General features: G+C 26.2%; 2 protein-coding genes across 8 annotated transcripts in view; one reads left to right on the top strand and one right to left on the bottom strand.

The window, feature by feature from the left end:
• Nucleotides 1–25,663, bottom strand: part of LOC145949131 (longitudinals lacking protein, isoforms A/B/D/L-like) — a 236,757-nt gene that overhangs the window by 25,892 nt on the left and 185,202 nt on the right. The gene's annotated exons all lie outside the window — the stretch shown is intronic.
• LOC145949144 (uncharacterized) overlaps nucleotides 1–25,663 on the top strand; it is an 88,466-nt gene that overhangs the window by 35,695 nt on the left and 27,108 nt on the right. Inside the window, exons 4-5 of the mRNA XM_083058978.1 lie at nucleotides 6,947–7,170; nucleotides 7,268–7,309. Coding sequence (XP_082915104.1) covers nucleotides 6,947–7,155 — 209 coding nt within the window. The 3' untranslated portion in view covers nucleotides 7,156–7,170; nucleotides 7,268–7,309. The remainder of the gene's footprint in view (nucleotides 1–6,946; nucleotides 7,171–7,267; nucleotides 7,310–25,663) is intronic.

Here is a 25,663-nt window from a genome sequence, read left to right as displayed (position 1 = left end):
ATAAAAATTATATACATAATTAAACACAAACAGATTATTGGAGGATCAACAAATTATAATAATCACGACTCGACTAATTTTATATTCAAGTAGTTGACAGAAATGAAGGATGAGGACACGTAACGTCGTTTCTTTGATTTTATTATTTACATTTATATACACATATATTCATTGGTTAGGTTAGATTAGGTTATGAACGTAACATACAGTTATGAACGTAAAGCAAATGTTGTTTGAGTTGGCCACTGCGACGAATCTTCACGTTACACACCGGACATGTATACTGCGGTTCCTTACCGCACTCCTCGCGTTTATGCCTCGTTAGAGATGGTTTCCACGTGTATTCCTTACCGCATGCGTCGCACGTGTATTTACCGCGGTACCGTCTGTGATAATCTTGGGGTCTATGGGGCTTGATGTAACCTGAAAAAAAGGATACTATCAGTACATGTTTTCACAATCAAGGTCTCCAATTCTTCCCCTTTCCCCTTCCTCCATCGGCAGAATTACATTCTTTATAATATAATTATTATAAAGAACAGAGAGAACGAACAGAGAAAAAGAACAGATTTTTACCTATATATTATAGGTAAAAATAACAAATAACAAATATTTTATGAAGAACTTTGCACGTATTAGTTAATCTAAAATACAAAATTAATATCGCATCATCTTTAAATCTAAAAACAAATATTAACATTAATAAACATTAACATTATAATTAAAAATTATATATATAATTAAATACGAACAGATTGTTGAAAAATCAGCGAATTATAATAATCACGACTCAGGTTTACATTCCTTTTTAATTCTTCGTTGTGGCATCGAAATTCATTAGCTCTTTTTTACCTTTTCTAAAGAAATTATTTCGTTTTATGTTTGTCATGAAATAAACTTCACTGCTTTAAGTCACACAGTCGAGTCTCTTTAAAAGTTTTTTTTCTAAGAATAAACTTAAAATCGAAATAGAACACAAGTTTAATTTTTTCGCTGAAAGTTCGCATAGTAAATTAGCATAATTAGTAATCTTCACGTACTTCTTTTGTTATTCTATAGTCTATACATATTGGTCCGCATATTCGTATATGTGTATATATACATATGTATATATATGTAGGATATAAAAATAATGGACATATTTTATATATTTACAGTTTTTATTTAGATAATCAGTACTTTTCTAAATATTTCCTTATTTGTATATCAATTGTCATCAATTATAAAGCAATTGTATAAAATAAAGCAAATGTATTTTAAGTAATAAAATTATCGCTGATAGTAATTTTTATTAAAATGCACATGAATTTTTTTATAATGAAAAATATAACAATTAATAATTAATTTCTGAACAAATATAACATTCATTAAAATAATTTTCCAATCGTTACTTTCCTTAAATGCTTTATTATCACAGAAAAAGACAGAATACTGTCATATTCTCTTGTCATTAAATTTCGAAAAAAAATAATTCCTCACTCAAAATGAAAAATTAAATTGAAAAATTAAAATTATTTTCTTTAATAGAACAAGGTGTCTCCTCCGAATATGACACTGTCTACACATATATGGAATTGCTAATATAAATTAATTATCAAAAATTATTCTTATTAAAGTTGTTATTTAAGTATTGTGGATTAGAAAATTTTATATATATATATATATATATATATATATATATATATAATTGATAATAATAGAGAGTAGCCGAATTGTGGAAATCTGAAAATGATGACATTCGCTTCAACAATTTTATTATCCCTGCCTTACACATATTTTCTATTATTTCAATTTTGAAAAATGTTATTTAAAAAGCTAATTTTTTCTACGAAAAGAAAAAAAAACAAGATTTGTAATAAAAGAATTTTCGGTCAGATATAATATTATGTAGATTTGTTCGATCATTTTAAATATTGTCGCCGTTTGGAATGGTCATGCGATGGAATTTGATCAGGTGTTTTTTCAGCATCCACTTATGTCGGATCTTCATATTGCAAACGGGACAACTGTACTGCGGATCCTTTCCGCACTCCTCTCGTTCGTGTCTGATCAATGACTGCATCCATCTATACTCTTTTCCACATGTCGAGCAAAAGTGTCTGCCCAGTCTTTTATAATAGTCTGACGTATTGTATTGTGTCGAATCTGGAAAAAAACAACAACATGACATATTAATGTATTCGAAAGTGATACTAATACATCTGAGAATCCGTTCACATAAAATAAACTATGCGTATCTTATGTTGTTGATTTAAATGATATGTTAATTAACTAAATTGTATTGCTAATTTATATCATCTCCAATGTGGCCGTATCGATTATTTTATTAGATTATTTTATCAAATGTGTCACAAACGTTTAAATATTTTTTGTTCTTTTTTAATTCGTTATTCTATACAATTATTATTACCTCTTGTTAATATATGATACGGATACATATTATTATATCGCAATTTTAATATTTAATACACCATTCTTTCTTTTTAAAGCTTTATTTGAAAAAATTATTTTAAATATATCCTCGTTTTTTCATAAATGTATAACAAAAAATACAACAATAAGATTACGACTGTAAAAATATTAATTTCTATTTAATTATAGGAACAGCAATGCTATTAACAAAAAAAAAAATGCAGATCAGAAAATGTATCAATGCTATATTTTCTACTTTAACGCTAGATTCCATCATTTAGAAAATCGTTCTATTATTTTATACAATTCTACATATTCTCTTATATGATAATTCATTGCCATTGACACATTTACAATAATAATCGCAAATTATTGTTAAGTGAACGTTTATAACTTATATATCGTTAAAGTTTATTATACAATATTGCTTATTCATTTTTTTAAATATAACGTATACATATTTAATTTTTTTATATATTTTCGCATTTATTTTCCATTATATATAAATTATATATCACTTCATATTGTAAACGCATCAATCTACGTCCTTTATCGATGTTTAAATTTTTCCCCTGCACAATTTTTCGTCTTTTCATAGTTCTTATATCATTCTTACATCCACTACACAAAATACTTATATAGATACAATTTTTACTAGATATATTTTCCTAATATATATAATACACGCTCCTTCGGTCTTGTTTTAAAAATAATAAATTATACACAAGTACGAAAAACTGTGGCTGGTACACACAATTCTAATTCTAATATGTGCCGTTGTTCGCCGATGATAAAAAGCTATAATTTTATATTCATAGCTTAATGTCTTTGTATTTAAGTATACTCGCGTGAAAACAATAAGTCGTGCAATCATAGAAATTATGTGTTTTTACATTAATATAACGTAAAAGACATTAATATAACCCATCGCTTTTCAAACTGTTTTTGCTGTTTTAAACAAGCAAATGTTTCACAGCTTAGTCAATGTTTCGTTGAAAAAATTCTGTATTTTCTTATTTTAAATATGTATATAAAATTGTCCTTCATTTTCTTCTCAAATAAACAACACATATAAATATCTCTTTAAAAATATTTCTTTAAATAAAATCAATAGTTAAAATAATTTATTATGTAAACCGAATCGCTTTTATAAAACATATGCATATTTAATGAGATAAATATCATCAAGAAGAGAAATTGTTAAAATATAAACGTGCTATTGAATTATAAATTTTTGGAGAGATTATCATGCAATTTCTTGCGCACAATATTAAAATACAAGCTGCAAAATCATTATTATAAATTATTTATTTTATCAAATATGCGTTCTTCACACAGTGTTTATGATCACCTTCTTTAAACAGGCCGTCATTTTCAGGAACATATTGTATAATAATAATAATCATTTTTGATGAACTAAATTACACTAGTTTGACTTCTCATTTTGTGCGATAATTTGATTATTTCATATATTTTAAAATAAAATAACATCTGACGAAAAATATAATTATTTAAAAATAATCGTTTTTAAAACGCGAATAACGCGATCTTAAATCTTTCACACACACACACATACAATATAAATAATCGAGAAACAAAGAAATAAAAAAAAAAAATAAAGAAATAAAAATTTTATTACAAAAACTTACCATTTTCTGATGTCTAATCTTCTAAATAATCACACTTGTACTCGAGTAATCAAATAATATCAATAATAGAAGATTGTGAGCAATTTGTATCGTTCATATGTAGGAATCGCATTCTCAAAATAATTTAGAGTTCTTCTCGACAATGGATTCCATCTCGAAAGACGAAAAAAACTAATTTTCCTATTTATGAACGTTGTTCTCATGACGTAAGAGATAATCCTTGCGCCGGAATTTTCTGCCGCAAAGCGTACAATTATGTTTCGGCAACACGCCGCAACCCTCGCGTAGATGCCTCGTCAGGGAGTCCGTCCACGTATAACGTTTGCCGCACTTGTAACACGTGAATGGTCGATCGTAGTTGACGCGCCAATGCTCCCTCTTGAATTCTGAAACAGGCCGCAGAAAGGCCGACCGTGAGATCGCTGATTTCGTCGACGGCCTCTTCTAACTTTTACACATGGCTTGCACAACGCGATATATCGGTTTATTCGAATCGAGCATTTTGTATAAGATAAACAATCGGTGACAGACAGCTAGTAGGAAGACTAATCGCGTCTTAATTTTATTTATATTTTTTATATATTATAGCTTTAGTTGTAAAAGGTTTAAAGGTTAAAACTTATTTTTGTGGAATTTAAATTTAGCTCATCATTGCTGATATCTAATATTTTTAGTATAGCAAGTGTTTATGTTATAATTTACAGATATATAAATCGAGGCATTTCGAGAAATTTCGACGATCAAAAATTTGCAATTCTAGAAGATAGAGTTGCATAGAAATCTTTTTGAATATTTTAAATAGTTATAACTTAAATTTTATTGATTCATATTTTTTCAGAAGTAATCGATTCGCTATAGGATATTACTTCGACACTAGGTGCACAATGTCTAAATGTCAAATTAAAAAAAATTATTAAATAGAAAATATTTAATAATATAATAGTTTATAGTTTTATGTATAAAGTCCTTTAAATCATTATCTGGATATCAATAAATGTTAATAGTTCTATTGTTATATTGCTAAAAAAAGTTAATAACTGTTACTATATTATATTAGTTTCCAATAATCTATAACAAAATTAATGTATCTTATGTTTATTAATTTAGATAATTCACGATGGAATTTATCGTTAAATGTTTGAATTATTTAAATTTGAAAATTATATTTATTGATTTATCTATTTAATTAAAACTTACATCAGTCAAATCATAGATTGACGATCCGCAATTAATAACAATATTATTTATATATCTTCCTAAAGAATAATGTTAGCTGACAATATTTCATTCTGCAAAGAAACTAGGATAATAATATTTGATTGAGAAAATAACTAAATATTTTAAAATATTGAATTAAAACAAATTCTTTTCTTCTCAATGTAATTTCATATAAAGCTAGATTCAGCGATAGATTTCAATAGATTAATAATACTAGAATATAAGAATTAATAGTAATAAGTAATAAGTACAATAAATATATAAGTAAAGGATTGAATATATATTTATTTATTTATTTATTTATTTTTGCTGAAAGCAAAATATAGTGATAATAAAATATATTTTGATTCTAAATATATGTATGATAAAGATTTCATCTCTTTTCCACATATACATAGATATACATAAATATAATAAATAGAAGTAATAAAATACATAGGTTTAATAAGTAGAAATAATAAAATAAAATAGTTTATAAAAGAAGCTTAATACGCTATTAATACAATATCAGTGTAATACATTATAACAATATTAACATATCGTTTCGCGAAACTCATGAAATAATCTTATTCTTTTTTGTATGCGTTCTTGTTAGAGTTGTTTCGTAAAACATTCGCAATATATGCAATTTAAAAGATACTTTTTGATTGCATATTTTTTGTGCGAGATTTATATTGAGATACAATCCCATCGGTGATTCGTTTTCTTCTTGTTTTCTCTCTAATAGGCCTTCTCATGCATCGTGACTATGCATCGTTAATTCAAACGAAATATTATTATGACGTAAGCAGAACACAATACACATATCTTGCTTTATATAGTATCATTATTTCAGATTGCTTTGCCAGGACGATCCCGCTAGTAGTAACTGTTTGCTTATCGCAATTCGGGAATTAGCTCTGTATTTTTCGTCATTATACTTTCCGCCTAAATATCGATAATCAAGCGTGAAATATCTTAACTATTGTCATAATTCTTGTATCAAATATCATATTATTTAATATCATCTTGTCTTGACAGCAAGCATGATTATATCATTTAACTCTACAATATATCACACAAAACAAATGTATGATCACCTGAAAGATAACAGATGCTAATGAAATGAAAAAGATTATTTATGAAATACTAGAACAACACAAGCGTTACGCCATTCTTCGGTTTTATGTTTAAAAAAATGATATTTTTTCAAAAATAATATTAAGTTTGTTTAAACTCAATTAATATTTTTTCACAGAAATTATCTGATTAAAGCGTTAATTTGATAATTAAATTTAAAAATAATATGTTAAAATAATATGTTATAATAATATGTTAAAAAATTAAAATACTAATATGTTGTAAATAATATGTTATAATATCTTATTCTCGATTAATATTTTTTAACAGAAATCAGCTGATAACTATCAAAAATATTAATCGAATTTAGAGTATTATAACATATTATTTAAAACATATTATTTTAATTTTTATAACATATTATTATTTTAAAAATTAATTAGCAAATTAACGCTTTAATCAGCTTTCTGTCAAAAAATATTAATAAAGCAAAAATTTGCTAATTAAATATTTTAGCTTACATATTTATAGTTATATTGTGTATGTGTATGTTATAATGCAAAATAATAAGATTATTCTAATATGTATATGTATTTTATTTGTTACAGGTAGCATGCGATGCACAGTGCGATTCACGCGTCGTGGCGGGAGTGCCGTGTTAAATTTCACGTGTCGGGAGTGCCGTGTAAAGTTTCACTTGTCGGGAGTACCGCGTAAAGTGTCGAACAATCGTAATTATTCATGTTTTCGCGAGTGTCGTCAGTGCTATTATGGATCAAGAGAGGAGGAGGAGGCCCAGGGAGGCATCGGGCGATAGCTGAGCAACTATGAGGTATGCAAAATAAAAACATTTTTTCTTACTCTGTATTGTTTATGAGATATTCGACACACATATATGTATATTCATAATTTGAATATTTTGTTTTCAGATCAAGATGCTGCGTACTACAACTCCGTTATTGCACGTGTCGGTGAGTGAGAAATTGTTTATTTTATATCATTTCTATAGCGGTAATGGGGGTGTATATAATATGTTGAAATTATTAAAAATAATAATATATTTTAAATAATAATATATTTTAAATAATATGTTATATCTTATCCGCGATTAATATTTTTTTGACAAAAATCAGCTAATAATTTAAAATATTATAACATCTCCTTCTAAAAAAGGTATGTTAATTGTAAGTCGATTCTCGCAAGAATTGTTGCATCTTTTCCGCGATGCTGATTGACTGTTTCTATTTGCATTGTGCGTTATATTCGTAACATCGAAAGGCTATCATCGCGAGGATTAATAGTTTAACAATTTGTTCAAAATAAAATTAAATAAAATAATGTTTTAAATAATGTTTTAAATAATATGTTATAATACTTTAAATTGATTAATATTTTTGATAGTTATCAGCTGATTTCTGTCAAAAAATATTAATCGCGGATAAGGTATATTATAACATATTAATTTAAAACTAATATTATTATTTTATTTAATTTTATTTTGAACAAATTGTCAAACTGCTAATCCTCGCGATGGTCTGATAGCCAATGAGCATCGCGGAAAAACGACAACAGTAAACTTCGATATATGCGAGTATCAACTTTATATATATTTTTTTTTAGAAAAGGATACTTTACGTAATTTTTAAAATAATAAAGTAAATTTTTATTGCCAATAATATTTGATGTTAACTGATATTTATTAATTCTATGCTCGAAAAGGTTTCTATTAATTATGATGAAGCACTAAATAAGTACCAATTATATGATATTTATAAAGCAGAAACAATTCGTATCTTTATTTTATTTTTTTGTACAAAAACAACAATACACAACAAAAACAACAAATTGTCTAAGCCACATGAACTATAATATATATACAAATATTATTTTTTTATATGTAGTGTAGTTTATATAATCATAGAAATAATTTTTTTTATCTTTCCCTCTTGGCATCTGCAAGTTTAAAGCTGTTACGTATGATATTGTGTCAGGATAAAATAACAGTTTAATCATAAGAAAGTTGCGTATACATTTGTGTGCTATATTGATTATCAAGCTGAAAAAGAAGATTTCAATATTCACATAAATAAGTTTAGCAATGTTACTTTTTATATTATATAACACGGAAAAAATTAATATTATTTAACATTACTATCATAAAACTCTGTTGGATATATCTTTATTCTATGAGTATCAGTAATGATTCGATATTAACGTTAAAAGTGTATTTAATATTCCATTTAATGCAATAATTGGAGAATAAGTGAGCTGAAAATATTATTGAATAAATTAAATATTTTCATCAATCTCATAAAAAAAACGCGCATAATAAAATTCAAAAATTCAAAAAAATTCAATTATTACATTATAATTACACTATAAGTTAATCGCTTAGTAAGGCAACAATCTTTTAACATGATACATTCTTTTATACGAGAAAACAGATTATTAATTTTTTCCATTTTGGAAGTAAGTAATGTAAATACAACTTTTATTATTCAATAATTCTAAAATATTTTATAAATACAATATATATATATATAAATATATATTTATATATACTTCCACATATATAATAATAATATAATATTATATTATATATATATATAAATTATATATATAATATATATATAATTACATATATATATATATATATATATATATATATATATATATACATATAATATAATATTATATATTTCCATGAAAAAAATTTAAAAAATTTAATTTTCTGCATGTTAAAATAAAAAATTAGCTATGATTCAAAAAATATATCTTTAAATATTTATATAATTTGACAATAAAAAAAAATATTTTATCAATATTTTTTGAATATTCGCGATTCAATTGTTGAAAAAAATGTAAAATAATAAAGTAATAATCGAATCTAAAAACAAATAACAAAAGAAGAATAATTTACTGCGTTTGATTAAAATAATTAATGCAAAAAATTGGATTATTCACATTCATTCGTTCACTAACGTAACTGTCATGGTGCGGTTGGCAACAATTTCAAATGATTGACAATTAATAGAATATTATCACGAGATAATCTGTGCGTCTTTAAATGTCGTATAAAGTTGGATCGCTGATGGGTTGCCTTCTGACAAATGGGGCACACATTTTCCGGTTTTTTGTTGCACTCCTTGTTTAGATGACGCATCAAGGTGCTCTTTCTAGCGTAGAATTTGTTGCACTGAAAACATGGGTACGGTTTCGTTTTACCTGAAAGCAAAATTCAGACAGTGTGATTAATACGCACAATATGTATTTGGCATTTGATTTGATCGACTTGTGATCTTCGTGATGCAATATTATCACGAATTGACAAACTCCGATCATTTATTTTATCTTCGTCATAAAGATTAATCTTGATGGTTCATAGAGAAAATGATAACATCAAACTTAAAAATTTTTTTAACTTAATGAGATTTTTGATGGATAATTTATATTACTATATCAGAAACAAAATTAGAGAATTATTTGTGATGTCATAATATCGAAAAAAGATATTTTAAACATTTGATCTGATATCGATAGGGATTATGCTCTTGTATAATAATCTTCCGTCTGGTTGTATCTTCGAACGATGTTGTCATTCGCAAACCAGTGCCGTAATTAGCTTATGCCCGGTGCAAGCTCAACATTTTATGCTCCCTCTTTCCAAAAACCTATATAATAAAAAATTAAATTTCTGAACTAAAAAAGAGGTTTATTTGCTGTAAATGTAAATCAATATTTTTTTTCACAATCTTTTTCAATTTTTTATTTTTTTTTATTTTTTTCAAACTTTTTTATTTCATCGTTTTGACCACCCTGAAGCTTGCGCTCGGTGCGGGGGCACCGACGACACTGTTCGCAAGTTATCTTATAAAACATTGACTAGCGACAGGTTGTAAAATTCATTATTTAATCGTATATATTAGTTATAATTTTATTCATCGCGTAATATATATATATAACATATCTATAATAAAATTATAACAAACTACAATAAAACACCGTAAACAGGGTCACGTATAATTAAGGCCTCGGTGAATATTTCATTTAATGAATATTTGATGTCCGAATCTAAGAATTAGTCAACTTATCACAGAATTTTTTCGCTCATAAAATCGAATTTAGCAAAAAAAAATCTTCCAGCGATGCGCCGCAGCTCTCAATCTCGAAAGTATCACCTTAGTTCATTTGTAATGATTACAATTTTTCATTTTCATCATTATCATTGTCGATCGGTACAATCAAAGAATTCTCTATAGTATTTTTATATGCATATATCAATATATCCTAATTCGCATTACGTGACAATTCGATTGCGAAAACCCTCTACTAGTGAGATTACAAAATATGTTATGCAATAATATTTGAATCAATGAATAAACTGACATTTTAAATTATAGAAGCAGTGGCGGATTTATATTTTTAAATACCTCTGACGCTAATATATTTAGAAAATCTTCTAAAAAAACTTTGATAAAAATAACGAATATTTATTTATTATTAAAAAACTTAATAAATAAGTTTAACATGTTTTTCAAAAATAGATACATAATATCAAAAAATATAGTTAACATATAACTTCACGATTATGTTTGTTATCTGGATTTGATTCAATTTAATTCAATTAATATAAATTTTCAAATTAATTTTTAAATAAATTAGAAATATTCTTTTATATGAGAAAATATATTAATTCTTTATATTTCAGAAACAAGTAATCAATTATAATTTTTATTATTCAACAATTTAAAAATATTTATCATTTCATAAAGACAAATAAATTCCATTAAAAAGACAATTTCTCGCAAATTTTGAAATAAAAATATTAATTAATTATAGTTCAAAAATATTCAAACATTTAATTAGTTTGTCAATTTTAAAAAGAATATTCTATCAATATTTTAAAATAAACAATAAAAAAAATTAAATTTCCTAAAATTTCAAATTTAGAAACAACAAATAACACTTTCAAAAGAGATAATTCATTACGCTTGATTAAAGTAATCCCGTACGCGTCACATAGACACATATATGCTAAGGAAATACTTAGTATCTTAAGCTTAACAATAAATCCGTCACTGTATACATATGTAAGAAAAAAAGAGGATAAATACTGAGTAAAAACTAATCAAATATATTAGTATTGCAGGGCAAAAATTTGAATTTGTGAAGCGTTGCCTTCGATCTCAACAAAAATTGAAAATTAATTAGTCTTCTCTTAGAATTACATTAATAGTTCTAATTCTCGCGCGCTAAAAAGCTCTTCAAGAGATGTTTCAATCGTTCTTCTTACACAGTCGCATATACATATATTTATATAATTTTCAATACATCATCAATATTCTTCCTATCGATGTATTATCTTCATCTTGACGAATTATGTAAAATGTGCTCGCAGTCTCTCAGACATCTTTTAAGCTGCAGATGTTTACAAAAACGATACCAACTATGTACTTATATTCCGCAGTCTTCACAAAATATATCTTTCAATAATGATAAGATCTATTAATAATTTTTTTACCTAGATATTTTATCTATCCTCTTTACAAGTTTATATATATATATATATATATATATATATATATATACATATAAAACTCAAAGAGAAATCACCTATATTTACATCAAAATCATGAAAATATAGCTTGCAATAACTCGACCCATATACTTTTCTATATACTTTTCGAATATACACTTTTGAAATGAAACATATTTCCTTTCAAAAATTCTGGAAAGTCTGGGGGGATCTAACAATAAGTTTGTTATGTAGTGCACGATATATCTTCTAGATAATCATGATTAATGGATCTTCTCTGTATATCTAAATCGCACAAAACAAGAAAAACTTTAGAAGCAAATTATCGCATATGAACAACAAGAACTATCTGCTATTTAACAAATTTCAAATTTTCATTTGGTTAAATATCTTCGGAAGCGAAATTGGTAGCGAAGATTTCATCGTATCACGAGAGCGCATTTTGGAATGTGTAGCGCGTTTCGTCACACGATCATTCTTTACGGATGACACATTTCTGTGAGAAGAGGCGGAAGGTTCTTCGTTGTGATCACTGTCAATACTCGACGAGCCTTCAAGTAAGGTGTAATTATTTGCCATTCCGTTTTTAATAAAAAACATAAATTGGTCTCGATGACAGGTGCGAACGTGACGCACCAAATTGCCCTTTTGCTTGGAACTTCTTCCGCAGAATTGACAGATGAACGTTGCAGGCTTGTTGCACTCGAGCTTCTTGTGACGCGTCAGGCTGCTCTTGTTTTTATAGTATTTGTCGCATTTTTGGCAATAAAATTTCTTTTCACCTGAAATTTAGAAAACGGAAACGCTTGATTATTGGACCTAGTCTTGACCAAAAAGTGGTAGAAAAAGCATGCATGATATTTAAAAGAATCGATGAATTTCTTCAAACACGAAGCTCGTGGCAATTGTTTCTTTATCGCGCATGTGTATGAATTAATACGCAAAGAATATCATTAAAAATTTTCATTTTGTTAGTATTGTTAATTATATATATATATATATATATATATATATATATATCATAGAATGATTAAAAGTTATGAATAAAAAGGCGCTTAATGATTAATATCTTCTGGCTGATCTCTTCTGCGATCTTCTAAAATTTCATCTCTTGTCGCTGCAAAATCTTCAAGTGAGTGGGAGACAAATAAATGACGCAACATCGTAATTAAAATGTTACTATATTTATTGTGCCTTTATTTACCAAATTTTTTTCAGATATTTCTTGAAATTCGTCCTGCTTACAATTTTCGTAAAACATTGTGTGATTTGTGCTTTACATTGAAAATGTGAGCTTGATGCGTCTCTATGATCGAGGGGCAATCTTGTAAAAATCAAAATCAAAATCAAAATCAAAAATTTAATTAATTTATAATAAATATATATTCTGAATATGCTGGCTATAAATATACGTTGTTTAAAAAATCAAAAGTCGTTGAAAGATAAATAATGATATATTTTCTCTGATGGATACTACTTTCTATGCATCTACATGTGACAGGTTTAGACGTGTAAAATTGTACCACACACGTAACAAACATAGAGTTTATAACCATTTTTTTGCCTGCAACATTGTTTGTAAAACATATCGAAAATTGCGATTAAAAATTGCTCAGTAAAAAGTACGCGAAAATACGATATTCCATATTTTTAAAATCTCATAATTTTTTTCTACTCCGAGTGTGGTTTCATCAAGAAAATTGTCTCGAATATCGCGACGAGTTCTGTAACTATATGGAAACTTGAAGAACCAATAAACAATAATCCTTACATTTACACTAATAAAAACTATTTTCGAATTTCTTCACAATGGATCTTTTGTGGATGGATCTTGTTACGTGATGTGGTTGATTTTCACGTAAAAAAGAGTTAGATAAAAAATATAAATCGAAAAAAATATAAAACGTAAACTATTATAATTTTAAGGATTTGTTCAATGGGATATATTAGATATATTGAAAAGACAGTTAACAAAAATTTGATTTTTGAAAGAATTAATTTCATATATAGCTACAAATCTTCTATCGACGAAAGATAATTTCACAAAAACCGCAACAAATAAAAAGAAAGAAATAGATATAACAAACATTTCCCATTAGATAATTGAATTCAACTCTATATTTTAATAAAATAATATTAAGAAAATAAAATATAAGAATAAAACACACAAACAAGTTTTTAAGTTTTCAAATTGTCATTTATATCGTAAAGATCTTGTATCCTCATTATAGCCATATTGAATTATGATGTCAGAAATAAAATCATATGAATTTTTGAATGCAATCACTTGTGTACGATAATATGGATTAATAAAATGTAAAAACTTCTTTTTTTGTCATGCTGCATTAATAAATGCATGTATAATTAATTAAGATGTATGCAAATGAGCTCATTTGCATACATCTTACATTTTCAGTGAAAATTAATCTCATAATAATTGATCAAGATTTACAGCTATTTATTAATTCACGTATTAAAAAAAGAATTTTCGGCAAAATTTATTAATACATATTGCCGAACACGAAGTAATTGTATTCAGAAAAACTTGATTAATTGGAAAAAAAAAGTCATATAATCTCTCACTCTAACATCATAATTCAGATGACGTTAATAAAGGATATCGTCAATATGACGTTAATAAAGGATTAGGAGCTCCAATAAATATGTATGAAGCGCAGTATTTTTTTTATTTTCATTTACTTTATGTTTGATGTAAATATGATCAATCAAATTGATATGCTTCTTTTCTTCTTGTCTTCGATGCTGTACACTTTTTCCTTATCGCATCTTTTTCTCTTTCTTTTGCATTTTGTAAATCATTGAAAAAAATTTTAATAGAAAAAACGTTTTGTCGATCTGCCTACTTCATCAGCAACAATTGAATATTTTTTTCCGATTGATTTGACCTCAAATTATTTTTCCTTTGTATGTCATCGTACAGATCATTATATCTTTTAGTGATTGCTGGGTGAATGCTGTGTGTTCATGTGTCTACGCCAGCTGTTGCGTTGCTTAAACTTTCTTCCGCAATGGTTACATTTAAATTACGCCATTTTACCACGTTTCTCTCGTATGTGTCGATATAGGGAAACCTTCCAAGCGTATCTCTTGCCGCAGAGATGACAGACGAATAATTTCTGGTCCAATCTGCTGGCCATTACATATTTGAAAACTAAAAAGGACAAAAAGACTAATGGCAATCAGACTGAAATTAGATATCAGATCGCCTAATGTAAACACAAAAAGTCAAAGAAAAACTCTTCTACGAAATTTATAGTGCACTTGAAGATAATATTAACATAACATGTTTTATTCCTGAAATGTTTACCGATCGATGAATGTGTCTTCACTTGGATAATTAGATAATAAGCTTATTAACTTATCGAGTTAGTACAAATAAAATTTTTAAATTATTAACTTATCGAGTTAGTACAAATAAAATTTTTAAATTAATATAAAAAATGATACACTGTTGAAATATTCTCTCTAATTGAACATCTTGAGAGGAAAAAATTCGTCGCAAAAATTTTTGGAATTTTATATGTATTTTAATAATATTTACATTAAGAAAATAACAAAATAAAATAAACTCCTGTCTAAAAAAAAATAAAAAAATATCTTTTGATATTAATTTTGCAAGATAATATTTTTATATAAAAAATAAATTATCTCAAATTTTTCATATTTATATAATTAAAAATTTTTTATGTTTTCTATCTTTTTGTTTTTTCTTTTATCGTGATTTTTATTTTATTGTTTGTGTTAATGATATAAAATCAGAACACAATGTTCTTATTAAATGTTAAAAAGAATTGAAGACACAAACAGCGGGTAGACATATCCAGCTCAAGAAAAATAAGTTATTATAAAATTATGACATCCTCCATCATTTTAATCACGAAAAGCAATATCATGATTATTTCTAACGTCATCAGATTAGCACGTTTTTTAATAGTGCATTTTTTTACTGTGCTAATGTTATTTACATAGTGTTTTATTTAAGAATCGCACCATATATTATTAGATTTTGTTATAAGACTACAATAAATAATCGTGTAAAATTTCACAAATTTTATGTTCGTTTAACGTAAACGTATAAACAAAAATTAATATACATTCTCTATTTCTTCTTCTTGTTCTCAACAGTCTGCCTCTGTTTTAACTGCAATGTCTTTAATAAGTTAAAAATAATTTAAGTACAGATATTATTCTGTTTTTAAATAATATTGTTATATTATAGTTATATATCTCATTTGAAAACAATTAAAAAATTAAAACAATTGGGAGATGACGGGCTTATTGAGAAAAAATTAAATTTTCGGTATAAATTTTCAATCACGAATGCTGCACTCGATCTTGATTGTATTGTCCTTACATATAGCTTCTTTAGATATTGACTTCTTGATGTAAACTCAATCTTATACCAAGTTGATTTCACCTGAAAAAGAAATAATAAATTGATTAGATTGGTTGTATCGCGCTTTTGGAGCTACTTACCAATATTGTGTATATAGGATGACGAGAAAAATCACGTTAGTAATCCTTGCGTTGTGCAGATGCATCACGATCTGCGCTTGTGTTATTTAAATGCATCTTTAAAAGAACCGAGGCTGTATGAAAAAGAGTGAGATATAAATAAAATATACGCAAAATGCAAGTTACATGAAATGAACTAGAATATAACTGTTACATAAAAAGAAATAAATTAAAAAGTAATCGTTACATATAGTATTAAACATATTGCTTGCAATATGTCTTTATTTTCATTTTATAATAGTCACTATCCAATAATTATATCCAATATAGTTATTACAACTATATCATCAAGACAAAATATCTAATTTTTTATAAGGTTTTATTATTTACATCACTCTTATACTGACTTATACTTATCGATATGTTTGTGTATGTTTTATGTGTGTTAAGAAAACGTTCTTTAAGATCGAAAATATAATTCTCCTTGCACGCCATCAACAACGCATTTAATTTCGCGAAACTGCTCTCACGCAAAATTTTCTTCTTGCATCCATTCGATCACCAAAAGCGGTGACGGTGCACTCTTCCGATGTGCCTCTGTAGATGATGCTTGTACATGAAACGAGCGTCGCACTGTTCACAGACGAACTTCCGTGGCTGTCCGCATTCGTACGTTTGATGATTGCGGAGAGACCGCTTAGACAGGTACGACTTGTAGCAAGTGTCGCATGCGAATCGTTTTGTTGTCGCGTTTTCATCCATCGTATTCCTCAAGTTTGTATACAGCTCGTGCGGCAGCCAAAAACCTGCAAACGGAGGAAGTAGAAAATGGTTAGAGTCGATCATTAAGTGTTAATGACGACACATTAAAGACACGTCATGAAATTGTTAAAATTCTTGACGAATATCGGATAAGATAAATATGAGAAGTTTGTGCAGAATTAAGAGAATAATTTTACAATGCATGTAGAGATGATTGAATCGTTTTATTGTCGTGGTTACGAATGCAGAAAATGCGTTTTTAGAACTACTTTGCATACTATGTATGTTTTAAAAAACTTTTCATAATTCTTCATAATTTAAAAAAGGTTAGTAAATTTGTTTAGTATATATATTTTTGAAGAAAACAAAAAGTGTGTTCCTGATACAATTTTATAAGAAAATTATTATGGAAAGAGAATTATAAATCAAAGTAATTAAAATCTAAAACATGTGCATAAATTATAGCTGTTTCGTAATGTTCGTAATTTGACTAATTTGTAACATAATGAACATTGATACTGTTCATATTCTATCAAATATATAAGATTTGCTTTGCGACGTTTATAAGCGTTATGTTGGTCACCATCTGAAATAAAAAAATACATTTTGATTATTAATTATGTCAATATTTATATAGATTTTCGCCAAATTTTCACAAATCTATAAGCAGTTAACAAAAGAAATCTTATTAATAACTACTGTTTTCTTTAATGCAAATTTTTTAAGTAAATAAAGCGAGATACAACCATTAATTATATCTTGATATCTTACTTACAGTCTTAATATACAGTTGATCTTATGAATTACAAATTAATTATTTATGTTATATATTTACTAAATTATCATATATGTACTGTAACTTGTCAAATATTTATAAAATTGTACTAATTTGTCGCAAGAAAAGAAATTCTACAATCCATCTCATAATCCATTTGCGGAAAAATATATTTGGACAATTAATTTCTAATATATAATAAACAGAAATATTGTGTTCTATCAGGTAGGAAATAAAATTAATGAATACTGTGTTTTTCAAGTCTTTATATTTACAGAAATTATTTTTATCTTCGTAAAAGTAAAAATAAATGTATAAGAATCTATTTCACATTCAAACATCATAATATAAAAAATCGAATACACTTTTTGTAACTTAAACTGCTTTATTTAATACTGCTCTTTATCAAAAACACATGATAAGTTGAAAGGATATGAAAAAAAATTTCTACTTCCTTCGTTGACTTAGAAGATTGCTTACTTTAGACCGTGAATATTTAATTCAATATTTATTTCGATTTATTTTATTGTATGTTATTACGTTATACTTCTACATCTTATATACTTCTAATGTTGCTGCATTAAACTTTGGTTTGTAAAATCAATTTTCTAACATTAAAGTTTCATATAATAATTCATACTTAAATTGATATAATTTTATATATAAACACGTATTGCAGAAAAGGCTCTCTAATTTAGTGTTTCTCAAAAAATTTTATTTTAAAATAAACCGCTAATTTCAAATATATGTGACATCAACTTACTTTATAATGTTACTAAATAACATGTAATAAATTTTCGAAAAGATACACTTGCAGAAAATATGTACATACATATTAGTGTAGTTTCTTTTTCTTTTGAAAATTATCTATGAATGTCTCTGATTCTAAAATATGTTCCAAAATATGTTCTTAATAAATGAAACTATATATATATATATTAAATTATATGTGATTCTTAAAAGCAGTCTCTAATCATGATTTAGGATAATGCCCTTTTTTAGTTAAAAGTAAAGCAATATAAATTTGCCGTAAATCATATATCTATAACATCAGCATTAAACAAAAATATTATAACAATGCAATTAGATTTTCATAGGAATCAATGCATATTCTGTCTCGTAAAATATTCATGATATCAACATTCTCGATAACAAGAAAATAGCCCATATCAATTTCGATGCAATATGTCACGGAGATCACTAATTGTATATCTCTCTTATTATATTTATTATTTATCTTATTATTAATATATAGGAAATTTATACCGATAATAATATTATAGCAATGCATTTAGCGACAAAAAGATTTTACATATGTATGTATATACATATACATATATATCTCACAAATCATTGTTAATTGGATTTTAAATATTTCCACTTTTTTTATGTACATGTATTATTTTGTAATTATATTATTTTAAAATATTGTAAAATATAAAAATAACGTTCTTCAAAAAAAAAAAAAAAAAAAAAAAGATAAATATCGCAATATGTAATAATTAGTTGCAATTGAAGCATTGTTGCCACAAGTATTTAATAATAGAAGTATATCGGAAGGTGCACGATAACGTCTCGATAGCAAATAAAAATCAATCTATTACCACAGATCGTTATCAGTTGTTTTTGCAAGTCATTAAACTAAATATATTTTTTTATCTCTCAGTCCTTTGTCAAAGTTGCGAGACCGTATTTACAATTACTGCATCTATGCCATATTTCGAACGATTAGTGAAAATGAACAATCTAGTTGATGTCCATAATAAATACAAAGTATCACATAAAGAAATATTACGGTTTCACATGTAAATATCTTATTAGATAGATACATAAAAATTGATAGGCATATAGTCAAACACACGCATCATGTCACTGTTTTCACATTCAAAATCTACACATCAACTAGTAATATGTTTTAAAATTAAGTTTTTTATTCATTGTTTTATACGAAGAATTTTCTCAGCGCGATGTACAGAATACATTACGCGTACAAATATTAATAATAAAAAGTATAAATAATAAATACAGACTGAAAAAGATTGTGTTCCGACCAGTTAAACGATTTAACAATGACTAAAGAAGGAAAACTTTGGAAGTATGCTATTATTGTGGCGAGCCATGCTCACTAATGTTTATGTTTTGATTTGTAGGTCAATGTATCTGGTCTTATGAGTACAATTTGATTAGGAAACTGCCGAATAGAAACACAACTCTACACTAATAATTTAGAACAAGTATGTTATATATACAACATAAAACACTATTCTATTTAATTATATTTATATCAATATTATTTTATAGAATCTATCTTTTTGTCGCCGAATAGCATCATAATATCACTATATAAACATAAACATTATAGCCTCTTGTTATTTCATTAGCGTATAACAAAAATATAAGTCGAGTTTATAATTCATTGTTATTTTAATTATAATAATCTTAAGCATCATTTGTCACATTTTGGTGATAACAAAATAATTGTTAATAATTGGTAGTCGTATGTGGACACTTTTATTGAAAGAGTTAATTACTAATTTTCATTGCAATTAAATTTAATTGGATTATATAATATATAATATATTATGACATTTACGCGAATTAAATTTAAGTGAACATCTTAGCAATTATAAGAATTTATATTAAATAATAAAAAAATTAAAAAATCATTAAAATAATAAAAATAAAAAAGTCTCGTAATATAGCAACGAAGAAAAAATTATAGTTATGATACAATATAGATACTTGTATATAGTCTAAATAGTACTTAAATTTTTGGCCAAGTTTACTTAGTTTTTATGAACTGACTTAGACAGGATCATACATCTTTAATTATAGAGTACAGATTTTATATTTTAAATTTAATAATTTAACAATATGTAAGATGTGATTTGCCAGTCGAATTTTTAAACAAGGTTTAAGATTTTATTGACCAACACTGACTAAGACAATTCTTATATTATAAGACTTTATTTGGGAATAATCTCAATTCGAGATTTATTTCCCGACTCCCCTCTAACCCCCCTATAAAATTATAGGCGAGAAAAATATAGATCCGAAAGTCGCTGAATCGGGAATTCCCGCCTATAATTTTATAGGGGGGTTAGAGGGGAGTCGGGAAATAAATCTCGAATTGAGATTATTCCCAAATAAAGTCTTATAATATAAGAATTGTCTTAGTCAGTGTTGGTCAATAAAATCTTAAACCTTGTTTAATAATTTAAGTCATAATCCTAATTGTTTGAGAAGAGGAAATATTATTGTACATTCATGTACATATCTTGGGGAAATATTTTAAGATTTTTTAAAAATTATGCTTATAATAATACATAAATACATTTATAATTACATCCTGTGCAAATTCTAATATTGACATAAACCTGAAAAAAATTAATTCTTCCTGCAATAATATTATATTTTGACACATATTAAGTAAAAATAAAATAAAATTTAAATCCAACACAAAATTTTTTTCCGAAATAGGTACAAAATAAATTTTGCTACGAAAATCAAAATTGACTTAGAATTCTTTGTGTGCGTTGTCAAATCATCCGAGAGTTAAAAAAGTAGGAAGAAAATCAATGAATTTTACATAAAATTTGAAAGATATATCTGTTATTATTAGTTAATTAAATTTTTCTAGAGCTATTTAAATTGCATATTGAAGTACTATCTTTCTAATCGTCCACATAACTATTGAAAATCTATCATAAATTATTAATTCTTCGTACGCATTGTTGTGGTTTAAATTACTACAATTGAAACACAAATTTTGTTTCAAACGCGACTAGAGAATCAAAGAATTTACGAATTATTATTTATTAAAACTGGACCCATTTTTCACGATATTTCTACAAGTCATTAAAGTGTTACTATGACCCCAAGCGTCTGTTTACGTCCGCGTCCGGGATTTGTGTGAGTTTTCTCATGGCGAATCCAATTCGATCTTATTTTAGTTTTGTAATTGCAATAGTAGCATTTGTACTGTGGCTCCTTGCCGCACTCGTCCCTTTGATGGCAATGCAGAGACGTCTTCCATTTGTATTTTCTGCCGCAGCGATCACAAATGAAGGGCTTGTCCTGATGATGATATTGATGATCGTGGTGATGACGATAATGTTGATGACCTACAATCAAACAAATCCATGCGCGTGAGAATAACTGTTAGATAAATTTTATACGCGCGAAATAAATTGGAATGGATCTATTATTCGAAGATTACTCTTAAAAAATTGATGAACTGCATCGTACAGGTTGTCACATTCTACAAAAATGATAATTGATACATAAATACAATTAACGAGATCATATAATACGTAATCGAAACGTGTACATATAAATATCTTCATTCAAAATGTATATATAAATAGCTTACGTGTGGTTGTATCATCGATGTATAATAAAAATTGATGTCTATCAGAAAAATTTTTATTAAAAACGATTCTTGGACATTCAATTTTTATAATATCATTGCTCAATTGCAAAATAATCATTAATCAACAGAATTATAATCAACATTTATATATATATATATATATATATATATAATATTTAAAATTTCTAAAATAACATTACATGCAAATAAAAAAAATGCATTAAAGTAAATTATGCCACTAAACAAATAAACTTGTGATTCTTTAATTAACGAAAATATTATTTCGGAGAGAGGTCTCGATTTAAATCGCGATAGAAACTATTGTGATCTTAATATTTTTCTATTAGAGTTTCAATTTTTAATTTTCAAAAGACGCTGTTAAAATATTGTACCATAGTTGCAAAACATTCTATGTATATATAAAAAAAAGTTTCTACTATTCTCAAATATAATTAATTATAAATTTTCTTTTTAAAAACGAGTTCAAAAAAATATGAAATGTATAAGAAATATTTTTGCTTTTGTAAATATTTCATGTTACGGTAAAAAAATAGAAATGTGAACAAGCAACAAAGGTACTTTATCTCACATTTATTTCATTGATAATAGATTATAAGAAAAAATTTCTTGAATTGACATCCACAGGTACACATCCATTGATCTGCAAACAAAAAATGCGAAAAGTGTGTCAATACGATGAAAATGAGCAACCATAATGCAAAGTCAGTTAATATGTATATGTTACAATAAAAATATTTGTGTAAACAAATAATTTTATTAAAAGATACTTGACATAAAGAGATTTTTTGTTTATTGTTATTATAAACTTTTTTTTCTCAAAATCCAAACTAATTAATTTTATTTTTTCTAAATTTCTTTATTTTAGAAAAAAATAAAATTGATAAGTTCAATTTTTGAAAGGCTCATATATTGATCATATAAATGTTTAATACATAATGTAAAATAACTAAATGCAAGTTTATAATTCTTAAAAATTTATCGGTTACATTAAATTTTTTATATCACATAATTTTTTATTCTCAATAAATCTAGAATATCCAAATCTTAAAAAAATAAAAAATAAAATTTAAAGTTTAAATTATTTATATTTTTCATCTATAAAGAATGCCATAATTATGTCTATTTGCGTCATTTATCTCGAGTTTATACATTACACGTTAAGCATATATAAAAAAACAATATGGTGCAAACTCTATAATCAATAAAAAAAAAACGATAGAAAAAAAAACAAATTAATGACAAGAAAATTTGGAATATTACGTGGACATAAAATAAAATTTATCTTCTATATTTGAATAATTAAATTTACTTCTTTATTATTTGTCGAGTATCCTTGTTAACACAATAATTATCAGTAATACACTCACAATTTATAATAACGATTTAAAATACGCACACAAATCATAAATCAGAAAGAATACCTTATACGTAATACGTATGTATACTATATATATTAACATTTACGGGTCAGTTTAATACCCACCTTATAAACGATTAAATCATAAAATTATAATTGAATAATTAAATCATAAAATATCTGGATAACACAAAATATAGACAAATACTTAAGAAATTAAACTGAGATAATGTAAATGTAAATATCGTGTGGATCCCTTGATCTAATGGGATTGTTAGTTAAATTGTAGATGCATCTCGCATGTATTACATATTACATTAATGAATAATATTACACATTATTTTCTGTGTGTGGGCCGTTTATTCAATAATATCGCCATTTCTTCTAATGGGATTCCGTGTAACACACGCATCGTTTATATTGTAAATTTTTTAAATAAAGAAACGAAAACATATATAAAAATTATTTAAGATAAACATACCTCTATAAACATTATAAAATGTACAGGCATTTATAATAAAATAAATTTGAAAAAAGTATAATGCAATAAAACAAATTATGAATATTTTGCAATGTAGAAATCAATCTTTTTCATGTCAAGTTTTGCGTTTGTAAAACATTACTATGCGTGAGGTTACAAGGAATATTCCCATTATATATTTTTTTTATCTTCTATTCTTACAATTACCTATATATTCGGAAGAGCTCCTACACAAAACACGAGAAAGGAGCCAAAACGCTTACGTACTAATTATTATCATCAATCATCTTAATAACTAGAGGTATCTCTTTGGCTTTCGCACATTGCCCCTTTTTTGTTTCACTCGCGTGTTCGCAAGTTATACACATATATATGTATGTATGTATTATAATGCATATTTACATATATAATTGTGTGTATATATATTCCTACGTGTATGTATTTATATATATATGTGTATATATATAATATATATATAGAATCTTTGTGTTTTTCGTCTCTCTTTGTATATATATATATATTTATCTTTTTTATCTTCTTATATCTATATATATATATATGGTGACTTCAAAATAACTCTATAGGCATCTCGTGTACAGCCATTCATCGGCTTGCACGATGACTCGAGTATTGCATAATAGCTGGCCTCATTTATATTGGCACAAAAGTCGCAAAATCAACGCGGATATCGCGTGGATTAATTACAATTTGTTTTTCGTTTACGAACATTACACCTCGCACGACGACAGAAAATGCCACTAATCGCATTATTATAAATTGCTGTGTCTGCTAAATTTATCACATCGTTGCTATCGTATTTCATTTGAAAATAACTGAATTTGAAAACTTATAATGTGTTATTAAATACTCAATGTGCTATTAAATAAAATTAATCGATTTGAATAACAAATTAACAGTATTATACGATGATTCTTAAATTAGCAGAGAGTAGTATATAAATGTATAAATAATCACAGAATGTGTGTCAATGTTTAAAAATTAATTTCATGTTTCGATTTTGAAAATATGAAATTTTTCGCCGACGTGCGAGATAAGAAGTGTAATGTTATCACTTGCATCTGTTGGGACAGTCGCACATATATTTCGTTATCGTTCATTATAATAACAAATGTATACCTCTCACTTCGCGCAATTTCCTTCTTTTTACCTTCAGTCTTCCCGTCACTATATATCTCGTTTCTATTTCGCATTGTTTAAACGCGAGAAACAAAATTTTCTTTTCTCTTGTGCTGTATTTCGTATCATCTCTGTTTCGATAACATGAAAAACTTGGAAGACACATTCCGTTCGCTTTCACGTTTCGTACGAGGTTGACATTACGTACATTATATATACTATGAAATACTGTATATATCAACGTCTCGATCGCGTTCTGCGTACAATATAAATATAAAAAAATTACAACAGATAAATGCACAATCGCTTGTTTATCTTCGTAATTATTCGCGAATGTTTTTCTGCTATGGAAAACATTTTATTGTAACACATAAGAATTGTAATAAAAATAACAAAATTATTTGTTTT

This window comes from Prenolepis imparis, unplaced genomic scaffold, assembly GCF_030444845.1.
Source record: "Prenolepis imparis isolate NDT839.2.m4 unplaced genomic scaffold, iyPreImpa1.0 SCAF_2, whole genome shotgun sequence".
NCBI lineage: Eukaryota > Metazoa > Arthropoda > Insecta > Hymenoptera > Formicidae > Prenolepis > Prenolepis imparis.
The sequence above is the reverse complement of the archived record's forward strand: the minus strand, read 5'-3'. Positions and strand labels throughout refer to the sequence as shown.